Raw genomic sequence first — 19,816 nt, 5'->3', positions numbered from 1 at the left:
ACTGGAGCTGCTTTGTTTTGGCTCATCAAGTTCCAGGACGTCCCAAAACAAATTCTTATGAACAGTACAGATTAACAGTACAGTTGAAATGTCTTCCTGAAATCAGCTGAGGTGAGAACTAAGCTGTGCAGTCAAGGAATCCGAATCAGCTTCAGTCAGCGCTGCCAAGTGTGACAGGTTGAGAGAGACGAGACAAGACAAGACAACTTTATTTGTACAGCCCATTTTTACCAGCAGTTTGTCTCAAATGGCTTTAAATAACATCACAGCAACATCCGCTGGTTCTCTCGACCTCAGCCACGAGAGAAGTCCAGTCTGTAGTTTGTATGACGGCCTTTCAGCCACGACAGAACTTCCCACACTGGTAGTAAAGTTTACCTTAAATAAACGTGCAGGCACTGAATCACATGTCATCCTCGCTATCATCATCAGCCCCAGCTCTGAGGGCAGCAGGAAGACAATAACATGACAGCATAAAACAAACGCACTGTGGTGTAACGAGGGTTGCTAAAAGCAATCTGTCATTCTCAGGAGTTCTGAAACCAAACTTGATCCTGAATTAAGTCCAGATTACATCAGTGATTCTTAACAAGACAAACTTGTGAGACCAAAGTCTGCTTTCTGGTTCCATCACAGCAGAGATAAAATGGCAGTTTCATAGGCCTCCTTCAGGCCTTGTTGCCACAGGTTCTCCCTCCCACCACCCCAGGGGCTCAACATGGCTGCAGTGCCGCGACTCCGCTGTACGTTTGACTGCTCATCTGCAGTCGAGCTCGTCTTCTGTGGGAGAGCAAAAACACAAACCTGCAGTAACTGATTTTCTGTCCACGTGTTTCCATCGAAAACAAACAGTTAACACAACGTGTGAACTGTCAGACAGCTGATTACATCCTCAACCAGCAGTCACAGATGGACCTGATGGATCTGGTGGAGTCTGCTTGTGTCTCCTGATGGGTCTCAGTCCACTCTTCTTTTAGCTCTGTGCTTGGTCTCCACCACCTCAGTGCGTCTGCTGGTCTGAACCAGATAAGCCCTTAACAGGAAGTTACTCTGAAGCTTCGACGAGCTGAAACAGATCTGACTTGGCTTCCTCAAGAATTTTTTGATGCTGCAGCTGATTTAATGGCGCATGAGGTTTAAATGAGCCCCTAATGTCCAGGTCACATTTTAACATGAATTCTGTTGTCACCAAAGCCTTAAGGTAGTTCTTATCACGCTGATGTTTGTTCAAGTGTTCATTTTTCTGTTATGTTTGGGGTTTTATTAGTTACTTGATGCTATAACATGGGGTTGAAATGTCTTGATCGACAGCTGAGTACTGCTCCTGAGTGGCTCAGAGTCTGGCTCCAAATGACATCACCAGAACAAGATGGCAGCACTGGTATCAGAGATGTTCTGGCTTCAGTTTGTACAGTGGGAAGAAGTGGAGATACGTTGGCCATCTTTGTGTCAGTGTTTTGTACTGATGGAAATATTTGTGTTGATTTTGTTCAGTGCGGAGGAGGTGCTGAGTTTGTGTTGATGGTAAATGAAAATGTGAGCAGATCAGAAAACAGAAAGGGGTTTTATTAACATGTCATCAAATATAAAAGTGAAAATTGTAAATGAAGGTGTTGGTGCTGCAGTTGGGTTTAATAAAGGATGTCTTTAGGCCTTTATGTTGGACATGTAGGAGTCACCTCAGTCTTTTCTTCTTCTTTGCTGTCTGTCAAATCTTCTTCCTGTTTCTCTGTATTTTTCTCCTGAGCTTCCTCCTCCTCCTCCTTTCTTCCTGGTGAAGACTCATCTCCCTCCCTTCCACCTGTGGATCGGTTCTCTCCCTCCTCCTCGTCTTCCTCTCTGGGCTTGGCGATGATGTCTGGGTGATCTTCTTTGTGGGATTCATTTCTCTCAGGGGACGTCAAATCACCCACTTTGTCCTCCTTCTCCTTGTCTGTTTGACCTTCCTGTTTGAAAACGTCTCCTTCCTCCTCCTTCTCGCCTCCTCCTTCTCCTCCGTCGTTGGTGTTGTCGAGATCCTCTCCGCTGCTGGACTTTTTGTGGCGACGGGACGGAGGACGTCGGCGTATGGAGTGCCGAGCTCTGCCCTGGAGAAGGACCAATGGGAGCAGAGACAGACAGGTGAGGTCACTTCATTCAAACCAATGAAAAGTGACATGATGGACAGTGGACTGACCTTGATGTTGTCGTTTGACAGGATGGACCCCTCGCCCACAGCGGGAGGAATGTCAAAGGAAGAGGGACTTTCCTCTTCTGTTAATGGAGAGGCAGCAACAGGACTGGTGGGGGACGCTGTGGACAAGGTGGTTACTGTGGTAGCCTGGGCAGAGGTGGGGGAGGGTGGGGGGTAGGCGGGAGGCAGCAGCCTGAAGCCCGGACTCTTTGGAGAGGGCAGCAGGGCTGAGGGAGAGAGAGCGAGGTTGGTCTACAGAGAGAGAGAGAGAGAGAGAGAGAGAGTGACGTCAGAGTGACGTCAGAGTGCAGTTCCCTCTATAGACCAGCAGAGAGCAGCAAAGTTCACCTGAACTCACCTGAAGCTTTTCAATCAGGGCAGAGTTCCTCTTGGCTTTGGCAGGTAGAGGAGAGGTGACACCTGGAGGCTGCTGACACACACGCATGCACACACACACGCACACACACACACACACACGCACACACACACTTTAATACGAGAGCTCACACAGTAAAGGCTGTTGATTGTTGATGAGATCAGAAGTTACACTTAAACACAACCTGATGGTAACTTCTGTGTGTCTCTCACCTCCTGGTCGTCTCCAGGTGTTTTGGCGAGCTGTAAGGTGCGAGGGGGTCTGCGTCTGACCGGCTTCTCCTGGTGAACAAACAGACGTCATTAATCCGCTCTGATGTGACGGCAGGCCGACAGCCTGATGCCGTCTGAGTCCAGAGGACAACAGTGTCGACCTCGTCCTTTCACCACCACAGAGTGAACTGACTGGACCACAGAGGAGGAACAGATTGAGGTGAAGCCACAGCACAACACACAAACAACACGTGTGTCATACAGAAGTGATGCTTGTGTTTCAGAGCCTCAGCTGTGCAAACCAGATCAGCTCAAACCGTCAGAAAAGTAGAACCTTCACAAACGTTTTCTTCACTGATAAAACTGATGTTAACCGTCACACACACACACACACACACCTCATGTCCCCTTCACAGACCGTTAGGACTGGACAGAGACTGCAGTGCGACAGTCAGTCTGATGAATGAACACCAGCTAAACAGCTTTATGTTCTAACATCAAATGATTTCAGTAAATATCTGTGATTCGTCACTGCAGCTGTTTGTCAAATGTCTTACAGCCACAGAGTGTGAGTCCCCAGACCCCCACGTCTCGTAGACCAAACCCCCCAGACTGAAGAGACGCCAAACCGCATCAGACGACAGGTTTCACTTTGCTCGTTTTGTCTCTTCGGTCGTTCTTTGAGTTGGTTTGGTCCGTTCTGAAGCCGTTTGGTGTCTCTTTTCTGCTGGATGGGTTTGTCTCCTTGCAGTCGTTTAGTGTCCTTGTGGCTGGAGTTGGTCTCTTTACAGTCATTGTGAGTCTGTCTGTAGTCGTGTTCTCTTCACAGTTGGGAACCCCGTTGACAGTCACTTCATACTGGGCTTTGGGGTCTGTGATGCTGAACTCACCGTTTCATGTCCGGCAGCATCGGGTGGAGGAGCCGAGCTTTTGAATCGTCCTGCCAGTTCGGCCACAGAGCGCCGGGATGGAGTCTCGTCCTGAGGGAAGGAAAGAAGGAAGCAAGAAGGACTTAAGGTAAGGATTTGAGGATTCAAGGAGCTTTATTGTCATTTCACACATGTAGAAACATGAGGTGGAACGAAATTAGTTTCCCTGGTCCCGGTACAAGCCCAATAACCTACAAAATACCAAATGCTATAAATATAAAAACAACCTGAATAAAAAGATGTAAACAGTGAACAGGGATGGCAACAAAGCGACGAGTGACTGACTTGACTGTGACTGTTCAGCGTCCGTCTGCAGGTCTCATCTGAGACAACAGCGTCTGACATCAGATTACAGATGCCACAAGCTTAGGGTCATTTAAAGAAGAACTCATTAAAACAGACAAACAGAAGTGACATGAGACAAACATCATCACACAGTCCTCGATAATTAAGTAAAAGGCAACAGGAAGTTCCCAGCAGGTCAGACTGGTTGTGCTGGACAGCTTCCAGGTGAGAGTGTGAACACGTTTCCCTCCTGGTTTCAATAAAGGTTTGAAACAAGGAGGATAAAAACTGCTGCTGCTGCTGCTGCTGTTCTTAGTGTCCCCGGCTGGTGCTCGACCCGCCCTGTGCAGCAGGTGACTTGGACTGCACTGGATGGTTTCTTATCCTGTCAGCTGCTTTGTGGTGAATGCAAATGAGCTCAGGCTTATTCACCACTTAACCACGTTATGATCTGAGGGCTTAGGAGAGTGTGGCCTCACGCTTGACACCTCGTTACAAGTTCAGGACTGTTGGCTCACCGGTCAACCATGCTAACTGCTAACGGCTAAAACCTCACAGTCTCCCATGGACATTTGTTTTTCCACACGTTCAATAAACAGCCTGTCAGTTAGACAGGTGGGCCAGCTTTTCCCCTGTCTCCAGACCGGCTAAGGCTGAACCTGAACCTGAACCTGACCGGCGCTGGTTAGCAGCAGCTCACTGTGGGTGACCCACTGACTGCCATCAGTTACAGCTAACTGATGATCAGCTGTGACTGTTGGTGTTTCTGCACCAGGTTAGTGAGTGTAATGGCTCTGGGCTGCTGACAGCAGTTAGGCTAACGGTTTCCCTCTGCTGCTGTCTAAGCTAACTGTTTGTACCTGCTGTAGCTTGTGCTTTGTAGCATAATGTTGGTTGTTTGTAGCTGAATGCTGTTGCACAAGGATGCGTTTATCTTAGTTTAGCACTTAATCTGCTACCGCTTCAGTTAGATTCAACAACAGGGTGTCGATCCCTCACTGGCATCCCACCAGTGAAAAGTGTAACGTGAATCACTTGTAGCCTTCCTGAATTCACAAACACAAGCGGCTTCGGTCCTGTTGCATCAGTGCAAACCCTGAACGAGAGTCAGAGTTCGCATCCACACACAGCTGTCGACGCGGGCCTGAGCCACCTCCATCACAGCTGAAGGCCTCACATAGCTGGCATTCAACAGATAATGAAATCACACGCACACTCACACACACGGACATACACTCACATACTCACACAGACACACACACACACACTCTCACTGGCTCATTCTTTCCACAGTGTGTACTCGACCTGTAAACTGAAGCAGCGCTGATGAAAATACGGCCGTTAAACCGCTTCCTCTTTCACTCTGTGTGTGTGTGTGTGAGAGAGAGTGTGTGTGTGTGTGACTTCATTCCTGTTGTTTCTTAAACTAAGAATAGCAGCTATTAAAGTGTGAAACTTCCACGCCCGTCTTCAGATCACTTGATGCCTTCGGGGTCCCGTGAGGCTCAGTGATATTCGTGACGAATCCTGCGGGTTTGAGTTAAGCTAAGATAAAAACTTTAGCTGGTCTGAGTGTGGGACTTTTTCGTTTAGACCCATGTGACGAGTGTGTCGTGTCGATTTCAAAAAGTTCGTATTCTGTCTTGTGTGAGTGATGGGACTTCACACAGCAGGAGACAAACTGCAGCTGAAGTCCACTTTTCTCTCCTGACTTGGGACGCCAAGAAAACCACCCTGTGCACAAAATGGCCTCCAACGCCGCTGTCTGAATAACAACACCAACACCAAAGGCGACTCCAGTGCAAAGAATTTCTGTTTTAAATCCTGCTGCGGTGCCTTCACACGATCCTTTCATTTGTCAGAAGAAAACACACCAAAGCACACCAGCATGCAACTAAATTCACTTTGGAAGGCAGATTATTTCTGTCTAGCTGGAGTCAGGCTAACAGTTTCCATCTGCTTCCAGCCTTTGTGCTAAGCTCATCTCACAGTCACAGAAAGTCTGCTGATATGTTTTTATATTTCCCCATCATGTCTTATGTGCATTTTCTATGTGGATGTCTGAGACGGCTGTCGCGGCGAGACGTGCAGCATGTTTAAACGTGCTGCATTTAAATGCTGTTGGAAAGGTCCAATTTCCAGCTTTCAGTGGACTGCACGCAGAACTTAAAACTCGATCTTCTGATAGATGAGATCGACACACTGAGTTGAGAAGCACGTGTTTACACTGTTTAATACAGAAGGCATTTCTGAAGCGGATTTAATTGTTTTTTATACATATATGCACATAGTTATCAAATGTTTTTGTTAAACAAAGTAAATCTGTCCTATGACTACAGGAAACTTAAAACCAAAAGACCTGACGGCACCTTCAACAGGAGCGTCCTGATGGCATCTGAAGCAACGTTTGATTTTATGGTTCACTTCGCTCTGCTGCTTCGTCATCATATCACATGTGAAAAGTCAAAAATGTTCGCTCAAGCTGAGGTAAAATTCTGGTGATCTTCGGCAGTTTCCTCCTCTGTGTGTAATCCAGCCTCCAACACAGCAAAGACAACACGCACACAGCGAGCACAGACTTTAAAGAAGAGTTTTACCTCCATCCTGCTGGTCGTCTGGCAGCGGCCTCAGTTATGTCGAGTGTGTGAGCGCGAGTCGGCCTGCGGGTTAAATATAGAAGCAGCAGCCAGAGAGAGAGAGAGAGAGCAGCTCATGTTCTGTCACATGTCGATCGTCCTGCAGCCTCACACTCATTCACAAGCTCTGACTTTAAACCAGCAAGCGGTCGGACTCCAGTGAGGTGACGCAGCAGGGACGCCGGGACCTGGTCCACACAGACGTTTCACATCAGACTGTAAAAGAGCCCCTAAAGACTCGACTCCGTCTCACGTCACGTTCACTGTCACTCCCCACTGTAACACAGCACTGCGCTGCACTTGCAAATATACAGTGTGTGTATATTCTGTGTTTAGTATGTCATGTTGCAGCCTACTTGTGTGTGTGAATATTTTGTTCTTATTGTTTATTTTGCCGTTGGTACTATTGCATTGCATTGTAGCATACTGTGTTTATTGTCTTGTTGTTTAGACTGTTATTGTACTGTTGTATTTTGTGTTGTTTAAAATGGGTGTATTTTTGGCTTTATTTTTTTTCCTTTATACTCATGTCTTTATACTCATGTATGTACTCAGTTTGTGTACTCCTTTATGCAGCATGTGGCATCCTGGAAGAACGTTGTTTCATTGCTCTGCGTGCTACACAAACACGCTTGTGATGACCTTTTTCTTTCCTGAGATGCTGCAACACTTGAATTTCCCTTCTGGAGATCAATAAAGGATTTTCTTGTCTTAAACCACTGAAATGTCCACTAAACTTCAGCTAAGAGCACCAGCGTAGACGACGTCCCGATAATTTGTGTTTTTCATGTCACTTTCAGGGCCACACAAAATTTGTCTGAGGGTCACGGTCGGGCCGCGAGCCGCACTTTGAGGTCTCTGACATGGCGTCCGTTTGAGACGATGCGTGAGACTCTGGTGCGCACATTGTGTTTCAGAACCAGCTGTGCTCTGCTCTGTTTAAGACCGTTTATTTTTAATGAATCATGAATGTCAGGATGCACAGAGCGGACAGGAAGTCACACACAGGAATGGCGAAGAGAATCTGGTTGCTTTTCAACATAAAACACCCTGTGCAGACTCCTGCTTGTACGTCACAACTGTTGAACGATTTAGCCTTTTTCCCCAAATCAGGTTCACAAAAATCAAAGAAAAATCTCCAAACTGACAAAATCTGAGCCAATGAGTAAAACTGGGGGGGCAAAACACACTGAAACAGACAGCAGAACAACACCGCGTCAGCCACATTCACCATCTTAGCTTAGCATGTTAGCATTAGCTAATCATCAGTAAAGTCGAGGTGCTGCTGAGGCTGATGTGAACGTCATCACTCCTGCAGGCGTTTAATCCAAAGTGTTGGACACATTAAAATGCTGGCCTGATGGTGGCGCTAGAGGAAAAGTCAGGGGATCACCGGAGTTACTGCAGTTCATCCTGAGGGGAACATGAATGTGTGAACAGGATTTTATACAAAACCTGTTCAGCTGAAAACGTTGACCTGCTGGTGCTAAACAGAGTTAATGGGGTTTATCCTCTAGTTATTATTCACCTTTCAAATTAAAGGACAGTTCTGGTTGTTTTTTACGCTGCAGTTGGCTCAGGTTGGCTGTCCAGGATGCAGTGCTGCTGTTTGGACAGAATATCTGATCACACAGTTTGAGTTCAGACAGAAACTTTATCTTCTGGTGAGCTTTTCTCGCTCAGCTCAGGTGTTTCTGTTATTTTGTCCACCTCGTGTGTTTGTAATGTGGATGAAGCGAAACCTGTTGTTGCTCTGCGCTCTGAAGGGAAGTTGAGTCACTCGACCACAGAAATTTCTTCTTTCATTTCTTCTTTTGTGTTTCTTCACTTCTGAGTTTTCACCAGCGTCTTACTGGTTGCATGAGGAGGGAATCTGAGGCTGGAACTCTGGTGATTCTGATGGCAGGAGTACAGAGGAACAGACCGGCACCAAATCCCCTGATTAGTGCATGAGGTTCTGAATGAACGACTTCACTTTGCTGCAGCAGGCGGCGTTCTGGGATGAAAAACAGTTTCTTAAGGTCCTTGTAGATAAACGGTCAGAACAAGGCATGTGGCCCTTCACGCTGACATGACGAAATCCTGCTCTCCTTTCAGGTGTATCTGCTGACCAATCAGAGGTGGCGCAGGATGTGTTGCAGGGGAGGAGTGAAGCAGACAGGAAGAAACGCTGCTTTTCTAAAGAGGAGGCCTTATAAGGTGAAATTCATGTCACTAGAAACACGTTTCACAAGGTCACAGCTTCAGTGGAAAAGATCTCATAAGACAACAGGCTGCACAAACATAAAGTCATCAGAGGTGACTTCAGTGCTGATCTGAGACTTCATCTGGACTTTGGCCTTGTTGTCTTGGGTCTTATAACCATGACCTGATCTCTGCTTTTATAATCACATTCAATTGCATAAAAAGCTTTAGATGCCTCTAGTGTCTGTAAATCATTGAATTTAAACACAACCTCTGGATGTTCCAGTTTTAACGTCAGGATTTTGTATTTTTTCTGTACATTCCCTGAGAACTGCTGACTGATGGTCAGGTCAAGTCAAGTCAAGTCAACTTTATTTGTACAGCCCATTTTTACAAGCAGTTTGTCTCAAAGGGCTTAACATAACATCAGCAACATCCTCTGCCCTTCGACCCTCACATCGACTGAGGAAAAACTCCCAGAAGAACCTTTAACAGGAAAAAATGGAAGAAAGCTCAGGGTGAACAGCAGAGGAGGGATCCCTCACCCAGGACGGGCAGACGTGCAATGGATGTTGTACAGGCAAGAAAGCAGTTAACAACATTATTAACGTGAGCAAAGTGAAATCTATCTGTTAAATATGATTTGAACCAGCGTAGCGCAGTCCCTGTGATCCTAGTCTCATGTTCTAATCTGTGTAATAAAATGCTGTGATCTACAGTGTCGAAAGCAGCACTGAGATCCAGTAAAACGAGTATGGAGACAAGCCCGCGGTCTGATGTCATGAGGAGGTCATTTGTGACTTTGACCAGTGCTGTTTCTGTGCTGTGAAGGGCTCTGAAACCAGACTGAAGGTGGACTCGTCTTGTTATCGCTCTGAACAGCTGAATGTGAACAGATTACAGCGAATCCTTTCTCTTCAGTCTGCTGTTGTTTGGCTCAGTGCTGCCACCTGCTGGCTAACCCTCTACCTGTTTTTGACTGATTTCCAGAGCACCTGGCAGTCAGTGAACGCACCACCGACTGTCAGTATTGTCTGGGTCAACAGCGAGGCGCTGAGCTCTGACTGAAGAGAAGGTTTAACGTGTTCAGATAGTACAGGTGAACGTCTGAGGTTTTCAGCTGCTGATGTCGACAGGCTGTGGTTACATGCTGTACTTCTGTAACCCTGGTTCTATGAGGGCAGCTGTGAGGGCGGCTGGAGAACACAATAAGGTTCTGGACATTCGGTGCTGCTCCATGCACCAGCACCAACCTCCACCTGCACCACCGCCTTCCCTGTGCTTCTACCCTGCCTGCCGTCCCTGCTCATCAACCAACCTGCAGCTCCTGCTTTCCCTGTTCAGGGTCCAGCCTGCCCACCAGGAGCCTCCATCAGCCTCCATCAGCTCTCCCCTGACTGAACATTCCCCATCTGTCCCACATCTCATGTTGTTAACTGGTTTCCTGTCCATCCTGGGTGAGGGATCCCTCCTCTGCTGCTCACCCTGAGGTTTCGGGGTTTCCTTGTTAAAGGTTCTTCTGGGAGTTTTTCCTCAGTTGCTGTGAGGGTCAAAGGGCAGAGGATGTTGCTGATGTTATGTTAAGCCCATTGAGACAAACTGCTTGTAAAAATGGGCTGTATAAATAAAGTTGTCTTGACTTGTCTTGGTCTGGATGGTGGAGGAAAGAAAATGTGTAAAGAAAAATGGACTCAAATTAATCTGAGACCATAACATTTAAATTCAAAAGCAGGATTTAGTGAATAAAGAAGAGACTTCTGTAGAAACACTTTCCAGTGTGCACCAACGCTTTATTTAAACACACACAGAACGTGTTCAGGTGATGGCATGTGACAGGACGTCCTCACAGCCACTTTCTTTAAATAAACACTCACCTTTGTTCAGAGTAAATAGAGTTGAGTTGATTTAAAGTTCACATCCCTCTGAGCATCCTGCCTCACACACACACACACAGATTCATACATCACCTGTGTATGTGTGTGTGTGTGTGTGTGAGAGAGAGAGACTGTGCAGACTCATTTTTTTGTCTCCAGCTGATAATCAGACAGAATAAGTTGCTGGAATCGCAGTCATTTGTTTGTTTGTTTGTTTGTCTGCATCATCTTTCCTCACTGGATACTGTAAAATCAACATTTCCTTCTGACACCAAAATTACTTTTTGAGAAATAAAAAAAAACCAAACGCTGTTCAAACACAAGCAGCCATCTGAAAATAAAATTAGGGCTGACTTAAGGATAAGTTTCAGTTTTACTTAATCAATTTATTGTGTTGTTGGAAAACAGTGAAAAACATCCTCATTTTAATCCCCAGTGACCAAAAGTTGCTTCTTTAGATGTCTGGTTTGTTTGACCATCAGTCAGATCTAAACTGCTGTCTTGGTTTCTGGACTGACGAATTGGTAGACAAATTGTTGTAGCAAAATGATTTGAATCAGAAACATCCTGATTAAAGTGAGCAGTGAATGTGTCCTCAGCGGACTTCCCATCATGCACCTGACACAGTCATGAACAAACTGGAAGCTGATTGGCCCTCAGAGGCTGAGCTCCAGAGACCAGCAGCCTCTCTGTCCTCCGGTCCTCGGTGTCCCGCAGTCCACCTGGTCCCGGTCCAGTACTGGAAACTTCCCTGTGCCCTGACGAGTGTCTCATTTTGGAGTATTTGTGCCACATTCATGATTCAAATGTTTCTAAATCCATTCAGTCTGCCTTCGGTGTCTGACGACGGCGAAGCGTTTGAGTAAAAGTTAAATATCTGAGCTCTCACAAATCTCTGTTTCTTTGTAGAAAAATAAAAACTGGTAATAAACAATAACTCCAGTGAGACTTCAACCTCAACCAGGCAGCTTCACTTCTTTTACTGCTGCTTGGATTGGTTCACCTGCAGGTCTAAAACACATCAGATTTCCTGACTGATAGGTGAGTCCCAACCCCTTGCTGTGATTGGCTGGTCACTGCAGAGGCTGAACTGAATGGAAGGTGATTTTCCCTAAGTCTATAGTCTGTTTTTTTGTCATGCGACTCATCGGTAGCTCAGTTATTGGACGGACGTTTGGCGACATGTCATCGTACCGATCTGTGACAGGAAGTGCAGAAGCCTTTTGCTCATGAAGATGGTCAGAGTTAAAGATGCTAACTTTCCCCCAGAGTTTTGATTTTGAATTTCCCTTTTCTAAAACTACATCCAGTTAGATCATCTCAACACCTCGTTTGTCTCCTTTTGTAAAGAAAGAGGAAGAACAAGTCCTCAGTCTTCACAGTCCTCAGCCTCTTTCTCTTCTTCGTTGGTTTGAAGGTTTGTCTGCGTATTTCAAGGTGTCGCCTGTCATACTAAATCTCATCTTTTCTCAAAACCAAAATAGTCGAATGAAAACCATCCCTGCGAACGCCTGTTTCCATCATGATGAAGATTTAGAGCTCATCATCAGTCAGGGTTTGGAGGTTTAGAGACGCTTCAGTGACGTCCCTGCTTCTTCTTAAAGATCTTACTGAAAGCATTTCTCCGGCGACTCCCTGACGACTCGTTCTCCTCACCTTCACCCTCCTCCACAGGGCTCCTACTGACTGGGCGCTGGACACCCATCCCTCGACTGCTGCCCGGCGAGCCGGACGAGGCGGAGGACGAGAAGACGAGCGGGCTGTCAACGACATCAGACGTGATGCAGAGAGAGCGGGTGGAGCAGGAGGAGGCGAGGACCGCGGCAGAGCTGCCCCTCAGCTCCCCGAGGCTGGAGCTCTTCTCCAGGCCACCTCCTCCTCCTCCTCCGACCGAGGAGCCCTGACCCTGCAGGGGTTGAAGCCTGGATGAGAGGAGGAAAGGCTTGGAGGTGTGAGAGAGAGGGAGGGCGGAGTCAGAGTCTGAGCGGTTCATGATGTCCCTGAAAGAGAGAGAGAGAGAGAATAATGACACAGAAGCTAATGCTGCTAACATGCTAAACATCACAGTCTGAGGCAGATGCTAACACTCTACTGATGGAGAGCTGATGACGTGGTTGATGTTTCTCTCTTTACTTGAAAATAATACACAAGATTCAGCACTGATTCTGAGTTATCGGACATCTGAAACACAACACAAGATTCTGGATGGAAAATGAAACTCAGATTTCTTTGTCATCATCTCTGTGCTCATTTCAAGTCCAGTATGTGTTCAGGCAATGTAACACTCAGTCAAAACATGACAACATGACAACAAAAATGATAGTGTTAATAGAACAAAAAAAACAAAATACAGCAAAGTTAGGACAGAGTTAGAAGCAGGAAGCAAAGTGAGAGTTAAAGGTGCGATGTGTTTTCAGCTGGTTTCTCAAAGCTTTTCTTATTTTCTCTTCAAACTGTTCATAAAAATTAACCAAAAGGTAAATAAGAAAAGCTTTCATCTGATTCATGAAACCTGTCTGGACCTTCTTATCTATGAATCAGGGTTGTTCTCCAGCAGCAAACGCCCAAACGTGCACGTGATTCTGTCAACCCCTAAATCTTCCCCGAAGTATTTCAAAATAAAAACAAACTGTTCCAACATGTACACACAGGTCTGATCCAAACTCCTGTCTGTTAGTATGTAAGTATCTTTGGAAAGTGGCCGTGCGGAGGAAGATACCCAAAGCTGCCGGAGCGACAGCGCTGCCTCCGCCTCACCACAGTGCCCCCTGCAGGCGGGAGGCTGGACGCCGCCTCCAGAGAGTGGAAGTAAGAGGAGCGAAAGAGCAGAGCGGAAACATGAGTGGTGCCTTCAGCGTAGGAGGAAGAAGAAGAGGAGGTGCTGGTGGGGGGAGGAGGGGGAGAGCAGAAGAAGAGGGCAGGTGGATGAGGAGGAGAGGTGGGGCCGATGGAGGGGTGAGACAGGGAGGAGGAGAGAGGCGGGGAGGGCACAGGGAGAAACTCCAGCTGGCCAATGGAGCGGCTCCGACTCTGCCGGGCGTAGCCACTGGGAGGGCGGGATGATGTGATCGGGCCATGCCCTTCCTGTTGACGTAAGCCCCGCCCTTCCACCAACCTCTGAGAGCTGAATGTCAGAGTGGGGTCTCCTATCCTCTGTCGCAGGGGCATCAGGCTCTGAGCTGCAGGAGAGAGAGGAGGAGTTAGATTGAGCTGAGTGTTTTATTTTGAAAGCCATGACCGCAGGAAGTTCAGAGTCTGAAAAACTGAACAGTTGGAGTGCAAAGGACAACAGATTCATAAAGCAGCATGTCAGTTTGTCCCACAGAGACACAGACTCTTTGTCTTTTTCTCAGCTCTGGGATCTGATCAGTCAATCAGAGAAATTCTGATTGAACAGAATGTGATTCCAAAACGAGACGCACGAGACGACAGCCGCTGAACATTACGGGAGAAAAACTGGTTTGTTTGTGCTTTAACTGCTGCAGACCTGAAAGTGGACGTTAGTGAAGAGAAGACTGCTGTTAAAGAGGAACTGAGCGAAGAAGGACAAGACGAAGAGGAGGAGGTGATTCAGCTTCGTCTGATCTGACCACACAAGGAGGAAGCTGTAGGAAGAGGAGGGTGAAGCTGCACGGGTGAGGTGGGGTTCACGCGGACACCTGCCATCCATCATGTTCACACACATCAAACACTGAATAGTTAAAGGGAGAGTTCAACAGGAAACATGCTTAGATTTGGCCAGAACTGGAGTCAGGATGTTAGCCTAGCTTAGCATGAAGACTGGAACCAGCTTGACATCATCACTGCAAGGCTGCCAGGTTTGGTGCTATGGACCAGAACCTTAAACCTGTCCCCACTGACCAAATCTGGCAACCTGCGACACAACCACAGACACCGTGTGGATGTTAGTCAAAGAACAGCCGTGAGGTGCTTGTGAGGAAGAGGACGTGATGTCACTCTGTGTCAGGTGCTGTAAAGCCAAGGTTCGTTAGCTGTGAGAAAACCTGCCTGACAGGTCTGTAATTGTCAAATGTCTTAATTTCACCACTGAATACTTTTAATCTCAAATAATTTTAAGTTCAGATGTTCACATGAGGGCCACATTCTGGTTGATCTGTCGCTCTGTTTGACAGCGTGAAGCAGGTTCTCTCATCGATTTACCAACAGAGCTCCGAGTGCTGGCATCAGATACTCAAACTGCTGCTTCTTCAGAAATTAAAGCAAAACGTGTAAGTATTATTTAAGAGCTTTAACATAGAATTTGTTTCACATTTGCCCTTTTATCATTGGCCCTGACAGTGGAGCCGCTCATCAGTCAAGGGACTGATGACTTTACAGAGAAAGGAACCAGTCAGAGGAAGGGAAGGTGAAAGAGGGAGAGGCCAACCGGATTGTTTCCATGGTGACTGGGTGTCTGCGATGCCACTCAGAGGCCAGAGGTCGCTCACTCGCCGGTCCATCTGCCAGGCTGCGTCTGGAAGGAGCCAATCAAGAGAGAGATGCCAAGAAAAGAGGACCAATCAGAGCAGGGATGGACACAGAGCAGAAACGTGTTTGTCCCTCTTGGGCCTCTGTAAGAAACCTGAAGTGAGGAGTGGTGACTGAATCTCTACAGTAAGTCAGTGTGTTTTTACATAAATCTCTCCAGAGTTTAGTTCCTAAAACTCCTCCAGCAGCTACAGACAAAAACACACACAGTCGTCGAGGCTTGTGAAGTCAAATACGTTGAACGTTTGTCTTACAAGCATTTTTATACTGCTAGAAAAAACAAATGCTGCAAAACTTTCATCCCACTGAAAGTATGAAAGCAGCAGCGGAAAAAGAAGACTGTCAGTGCATCATCATGATGCAGATGTGTCATCAGATGTTTTACTTCAGTGAAGAAGAACATGAAACATCTGCTCTCAGATCCCGAACAACCACATCTCTCATTAACTCACACTGCAGCGTCCCAGGAGACAGGATGTCTTCATCCATGTCATCAAGGTCATCAGAGAGGAGGAGGTGCTGAGGGGTCGGAGGTCGTAGGCCAAGGAAGGATGGGTCCAGGTTGAGGGCGGCAGCCAGCGCTCCCAGACCCGGGTTATTGACCAAACAGAAACCGGTCAGAGACTCGATCTGCTGCCAGCGGTGGAGCTTCTCCCGCAGGGCCGCCGTCACCTCTGCCAGGGCCTGTCTGAGGGGGAGTTAACAGGTGGAACAGGGGAGGCTACGAAACCAGGAACCTCTTCAGGTAACAGCTGACACTTTTAACCCAGTGTATTCTGTCATGTTGGTTGACCCTCATTCATTATGCCTTACAACCTGCTCATCACGCTGACAGCCTCAGTCTGTTAGCGTGACATCATGACCCCGGACTCACTTGGCAGAGAGGATCTTGTGGTCGACATCATCCAGCGAGGAGCTGTGAGCCACATGAAAGTTCCCGAACAGAGAGCTCCTCTTCTTCTTGATCTTCTCTGCCTGAAACACCACCGTCATCGTCATCGTCGTCATCGTCAGTGTGTGTGTCAGTGTAGTGAGTGTGTGTCGTGGTCCTCACCCCCTCTCTGGCCTGCAGCAGCTGCCGCTCTGCGTTCTGTTTCTTCATGTTGTAGTACTGAACTTCAATCTCGTGCGTCAGCTGAAGCCACTTCTGCAGAGAGTCCGGTGGAGCCCAGCGAGCCCGCAACTCCAGCTCCCGCTCCGCCTTCTTCAGCACCATACGCACCTGCCGAACACACCATTCAGCACCTGCACTCTTGCAGCATTTGTCCTGGACGTTTTCAGGATATTTTCATTGACCTCAAAAGCAAACTTCTTCTTTTCTGGGCAGAAATCTTCAGACCAAAATTAGCGTGTTTCAGTGTGGGTAATTTGTTGTAAACCTGTGGCAGTTTGACAAGAGATGAGGTGAGGTGCTGCGCCCAGCTGAAACACCAGGACCTGGGACCTCCTACCTGTTCCAACTCTTCCTCTGCGTATCTCTGCCGGCTCCTCTCGTTCTCAGTTCCCTCGCGAAGCTCCCGCAGCCGATGGGCCTCCCGTTTGGCCGAGGTGATCTCGTTCCTCAGCTCCTCCTCCACCTTCACCTTCTCCACCTGCACACAGCGCTGCTCCTCCTGAGCCTTCTGCAGCCTGACAACAGGAACACGCTGAGTCACTTTATGTCCTATGTCTCTGTGTCCACATGAGCAGACATCAGGTCAACCTGTACTGTTCACACGTGTTCCTGACATCCGCACGGTCGCACGCCGTGAACCCAGCGTCTGCCTCAGAGTTTGACACCACCCGCTCTGTCCCACCTCATGGATGTTCTCGTTGTCATGGAGATGATTTAGTGGATGTGCTCTACATCACACGCTGGTCTCATGACAAACTGAACTCAGTCCTGTGAGGAAGGCCATGAGATGTGGTAGAAAGCTTCTGAAACACAAAGTAATTCATGTTTTACTACTGTTACCACTGTTAGTACTACTGCTGTACTGCCACCACTACCATAAATGTTTCAACACTGTACCACTACTACTACTGCCATAGCCACTATTACCATCCTCCTACTACTGTCACTACTACTCCTGCTGCCCCTAGCAGTACTGCTTTAACAGCAGTACTCTGTACAGTACTAGAGTACTCTGTACGGCTTCACAGGCTGTCACAGTGCTGAAGGTTCACTCTCAGGTCAGACTGAGTCTTGGTGCCAGCAGGGGGCGCTGTGTGTGTGTGTGTGTGAGAGAGAGATGGAGCATAAAGGAATGTGTGTGTGTGTGTGTGTGTAACAGTATATATGTGACCAGTCCTGCATCCCCAGCTGTTTGAATTTAATCTGCTGACACTCTGAACATACAGCAGGACTCAGAGTACTGCTCCATGGTACTGCTGCAGGTAGTGTTTCTGCTGAGTGTAATCCACTGGGACTTATGTGAGCTATTTAAGAAGCTGTAGTAGTACTACTTAAAGCACTGGTTACTGTAGTACTTGTGATAATAGTAACAGTAACAGCAGTGTAGTGACAGTAATGGTAATAATAAGAGTAGAGGTAGTAGTTGTGGTAGTTGTACAGCAGTAGTAGCACAGTAGTAAAAGCAGTAGTAACAATAGTAAAGATACAAGAAGAAACAGGTGTAGTACTAGTAGTAGTAGTAGTAGTAAATTACAGAGTTTGGTCTCACCTGCTCTGTCTGAAAAGTGTTATCAGACAACTTTTGCTGTGATTTGGTGCTACATTAACAAACTGAGAAGTAACAGGAGTGTTCATAGTAGAAGTAGTATTTCTGTAAGGTAGAAACAATACGTGTAGTAGGAGTACTGTGTGTAGTAGTAGTGGACACAGTAACAGAACTGTCAGTTGTGGCAGCGGGAAGCAGAAATGTGCAGAAGAAAGAAAGAAAAGAAGAGGAAAAGCTTTGAGGTCAAACATGTTACAACATGACACACACACATCACTGAGTGATGTGAGTGTGTGTGAGAGAGTGTGTGTGTGCTAGTGTGTTGTGTGTGAGACAGAGAGAGAGACAGAGAGAGAGACAGAGAGAGAGACAGAGAGAGAGACAGAGCAGGCGAAGCTGCTGGCTAGTGTTTGACCATATAAGGACTTTTAACAGAAAGCTTCTGCAGAACCTACACACACACACACTCACACACTCTCTCACACACACTCTCTCTCTCACACACTCTCTCTCACACACACACTCACTCTCTCTCTCACACACACACTCACTCTCTCTCTCACACACACACTCTCACTCTCACACACACACTCTCTCTCACACACTCTCACACACACTCACACACTCTCTCTCTCTCACACACACTCTCTCTCTCACACACTCTCTCTCACACACTCTCACACACACTCACACACTCACTCTCTCTCTCACACACTCTCTCTCACACACACACACTCTCTCTCTCACACACACTCTCTCTCTCACACACTCTCTCTCACACACACACTCACTCTCACACACACACTCACTCTCACACACACACCCACTCTCACACACTCTCACACACACTCACACACTCTCTCTCTCACACACTCTCTCTCTCACACACACTCTCTCTCACACACACTCACACTCACACTCTCTCTCTCACACACACTCTCTCTCACACACTCTCTCACACACACACACACTCTCTCACACACACACTCACTCTCACACACTCTCTCTCTCACACACTCTCTCTCTCACACACACACTCACTCTCACACACTCTCTCTCACACACACTCTCTCTCACACACACACACTCTCTCTCTCACACACACTCTCTCTCTCACACACTCACTCTCACACACACACTCTCTCTCACACACACACTCACTCTCACACACACACTCTCACACACTCTCACACACACTCTCTCTCTCACACACACTCTCTCTCACACACTCTCTCTCTCACACACTCTCTCTCTCACACACACTCACACACACACTCTCTCTCACACACACACTCTCTCTCACACACACTCTCTCTCTCACACACTCTCACACACACACACACTCTCTCTCACACACACTCTCTCTCTCACACACACTCACACACTCACTCTCTCTCTCACACACACTCACACACTCTCTCTCTCTCACACACACTCTCTCTCACACACTCTCTCTCTCACACACACTCTCTCTCTCACACACTCTCTCTCACACACACACTCACTCTCACACACTCTCACACACACTCACACACACTCTCTCTCTCACACACACTCTCTCTCACACACTCTCTCTCTCACACACACTCTCTCTCTCACACACTCTCTCTCACACACACACCCACTCTCTCACACACACTCTCTGTCACACACACACTCACTCTCACACACACACTCTCACACACACACTCTCACACACACTCAGTAGATGAGTTACTGTGTCCTCTGGGTGGCTGCAGCTCAGTCTCAGTGTTGATTCCACTTGGTGAGTAATGAGGCCTGCGTTCTTCAGTCTTCACTAACTTTTCTCATCACTAAACCAAAAGATGTTTCTGCTCTCTGACTTTCCCTCGTGACTTCAGGTGTCACAGCAGTCAGAGCGCACCTCTGCTCACAGTCAAGATGGCGGCAGCAAAACGAGTGCTGCAGCAGGTGAGCTGAGTCCTGATCAGCTGTGAAAACTGAGGCTCAGGTTCCTCCATGCGGGCACACAGGAATA

General features: G+C 47.4%; 2 protein-coding genes and 1 long non-coding RNA gene across 12 annotated transcripts in view; 1 reads left to right on the top strand and 2 right to left on the bottom strand.

Annotated features, from left to right (window-relative positions):
- Positions 1-1,545: 1,545 nt before the first annotated feature.
- On the bottom strand, positions 1,546-6,712 carry dub (duboraya). Of its 2 annotated transcripts, none has more exons than XM_046411247.1 (6): positions 6,573-6,712; positions 3,652-3,741; positions 2,762-2,830; positions 2,532-2,603; positions 2,177-2,425; positions 1,546-2,087 (listed from the first exon to the last, which is right to left on the bottom strand). In XM_046411247.1, exons 1-6 carry the CDS (start codon positions 6,576-6,578, stop codon positions 1,656-1,658), a joined length of 918 nt encoding a protein of 305 aa, XP_046267203.1. In that variant the 5' UTR covers positions 6,579-6,712; the 3' UTR covers positions 1,546-1,655. The 2 variants fall into 2 exon arrangements, with proteins under 2 accessions (XP_046267203.1, XP_046267204.1); XM_046411248.1 differs by having other exon boundaries at positions 2,532-2,600.
- LOC124070913 lies at positions 2,801-9,235 on the top strand. Of its 2 annotated transcripts, none has more exons than XR_006845258.1 (3): positions 2,801-2,981; positions 3,321-3,778; positions 8,709-9,235. It is a non-coding gene; the product is annotated as an uncharacterized LOC124070913 (long non-coding RNA). The 2 variants fall into 2 exon arrangements; XR_006845257.1 differs by lacking the exon at positions 8,709-9,235 and adding an exon at positions 6,315-7,327 and having other exon boundaries at positions 2,802-2,981.
- Positions 9,236-10,564: 1,329 nt separating this feature from the next.
- Positions 10,565-19,816, bottom strand: part of LOC124070191 (stromal interaction molecule 1-like) — a 16,488-nt gene continuing 7,236 nt past the window's right edge. For 7 of the 8 annotated variants that reach the window (XM_046409823.1, XM_046409830.1, XM_046409829.1 and 4 more), the window contains 7 exons: positions 16,609-16,786; positions 16,212-16,379; positions 16,032-16,132; positions 15,610-15,845; positions 15,057-15,143; positions 13,785-13,848; positions 10,565-12,669 (listed from right to left, as the gene is read on the bottom strand). In XM_046409823.1, coding sequence (XP_046265779.1) covers positions 12,246-12,669; positions 13,785-13,848; positions 15,057-15,143; positions 15,610-15,845; positions 16,032-16,132; positions 16,212-16,379; positions 16,609-16,786 — 1,258 coding nt within the window. In that variant the 3' untranslated portion in view covers positions 10,565-12,245. The remainder of the gene's footprint in view (positions 12,670-13,784; positions 13,849-15,056; positions 15,144-15,609; positions 15,846-16,031; positions 16,133-16,211; positions 16,380-16,608; positions 16,787-19,816) is intronic. The other variant, XM_046409828.1, reaches the window with a different exon arrangement.

Source organism: Scatophagus argus, chromosome 14 (assembly GCF_020382885.2).
Source record: "Scatophagus argus isolate fScaArg1 chromosome 14, fScaArg1.pri, whole genome shotgun sequence".
NCBI classification, from domain to species: domain Eukaryota; kingdom Metazoa; phylum Chordata; class Actinopteri; family Scatophagidae; genus Scatophagus; species Scatophagus argus.
Note: the sequence above shows the minus strand (reverse complement) of the source record. Positions and strands in the feature narration are given on the sequence as shown.

Excerpts from the sequence above, each read along its gene's own strand:
- dub (XM_046411247.1), bottom strand. Across the intron at positions 2,426-2,531 it reads CCCTGATTGAAAAGCTTCAG|ACCAACCTCGCTCTCTCTCC; the intron begins GTGAGTTCAGGT and ends CTCTCTCTGTAG. Across the intron at positions 2,088-2,176 it reads TGTCAAACGACAACATCAAG|GGCAGAGCTCGGCACTCCAT; the intron begins GTCAGTCCACTG and ends GTCCTTCTCCAG.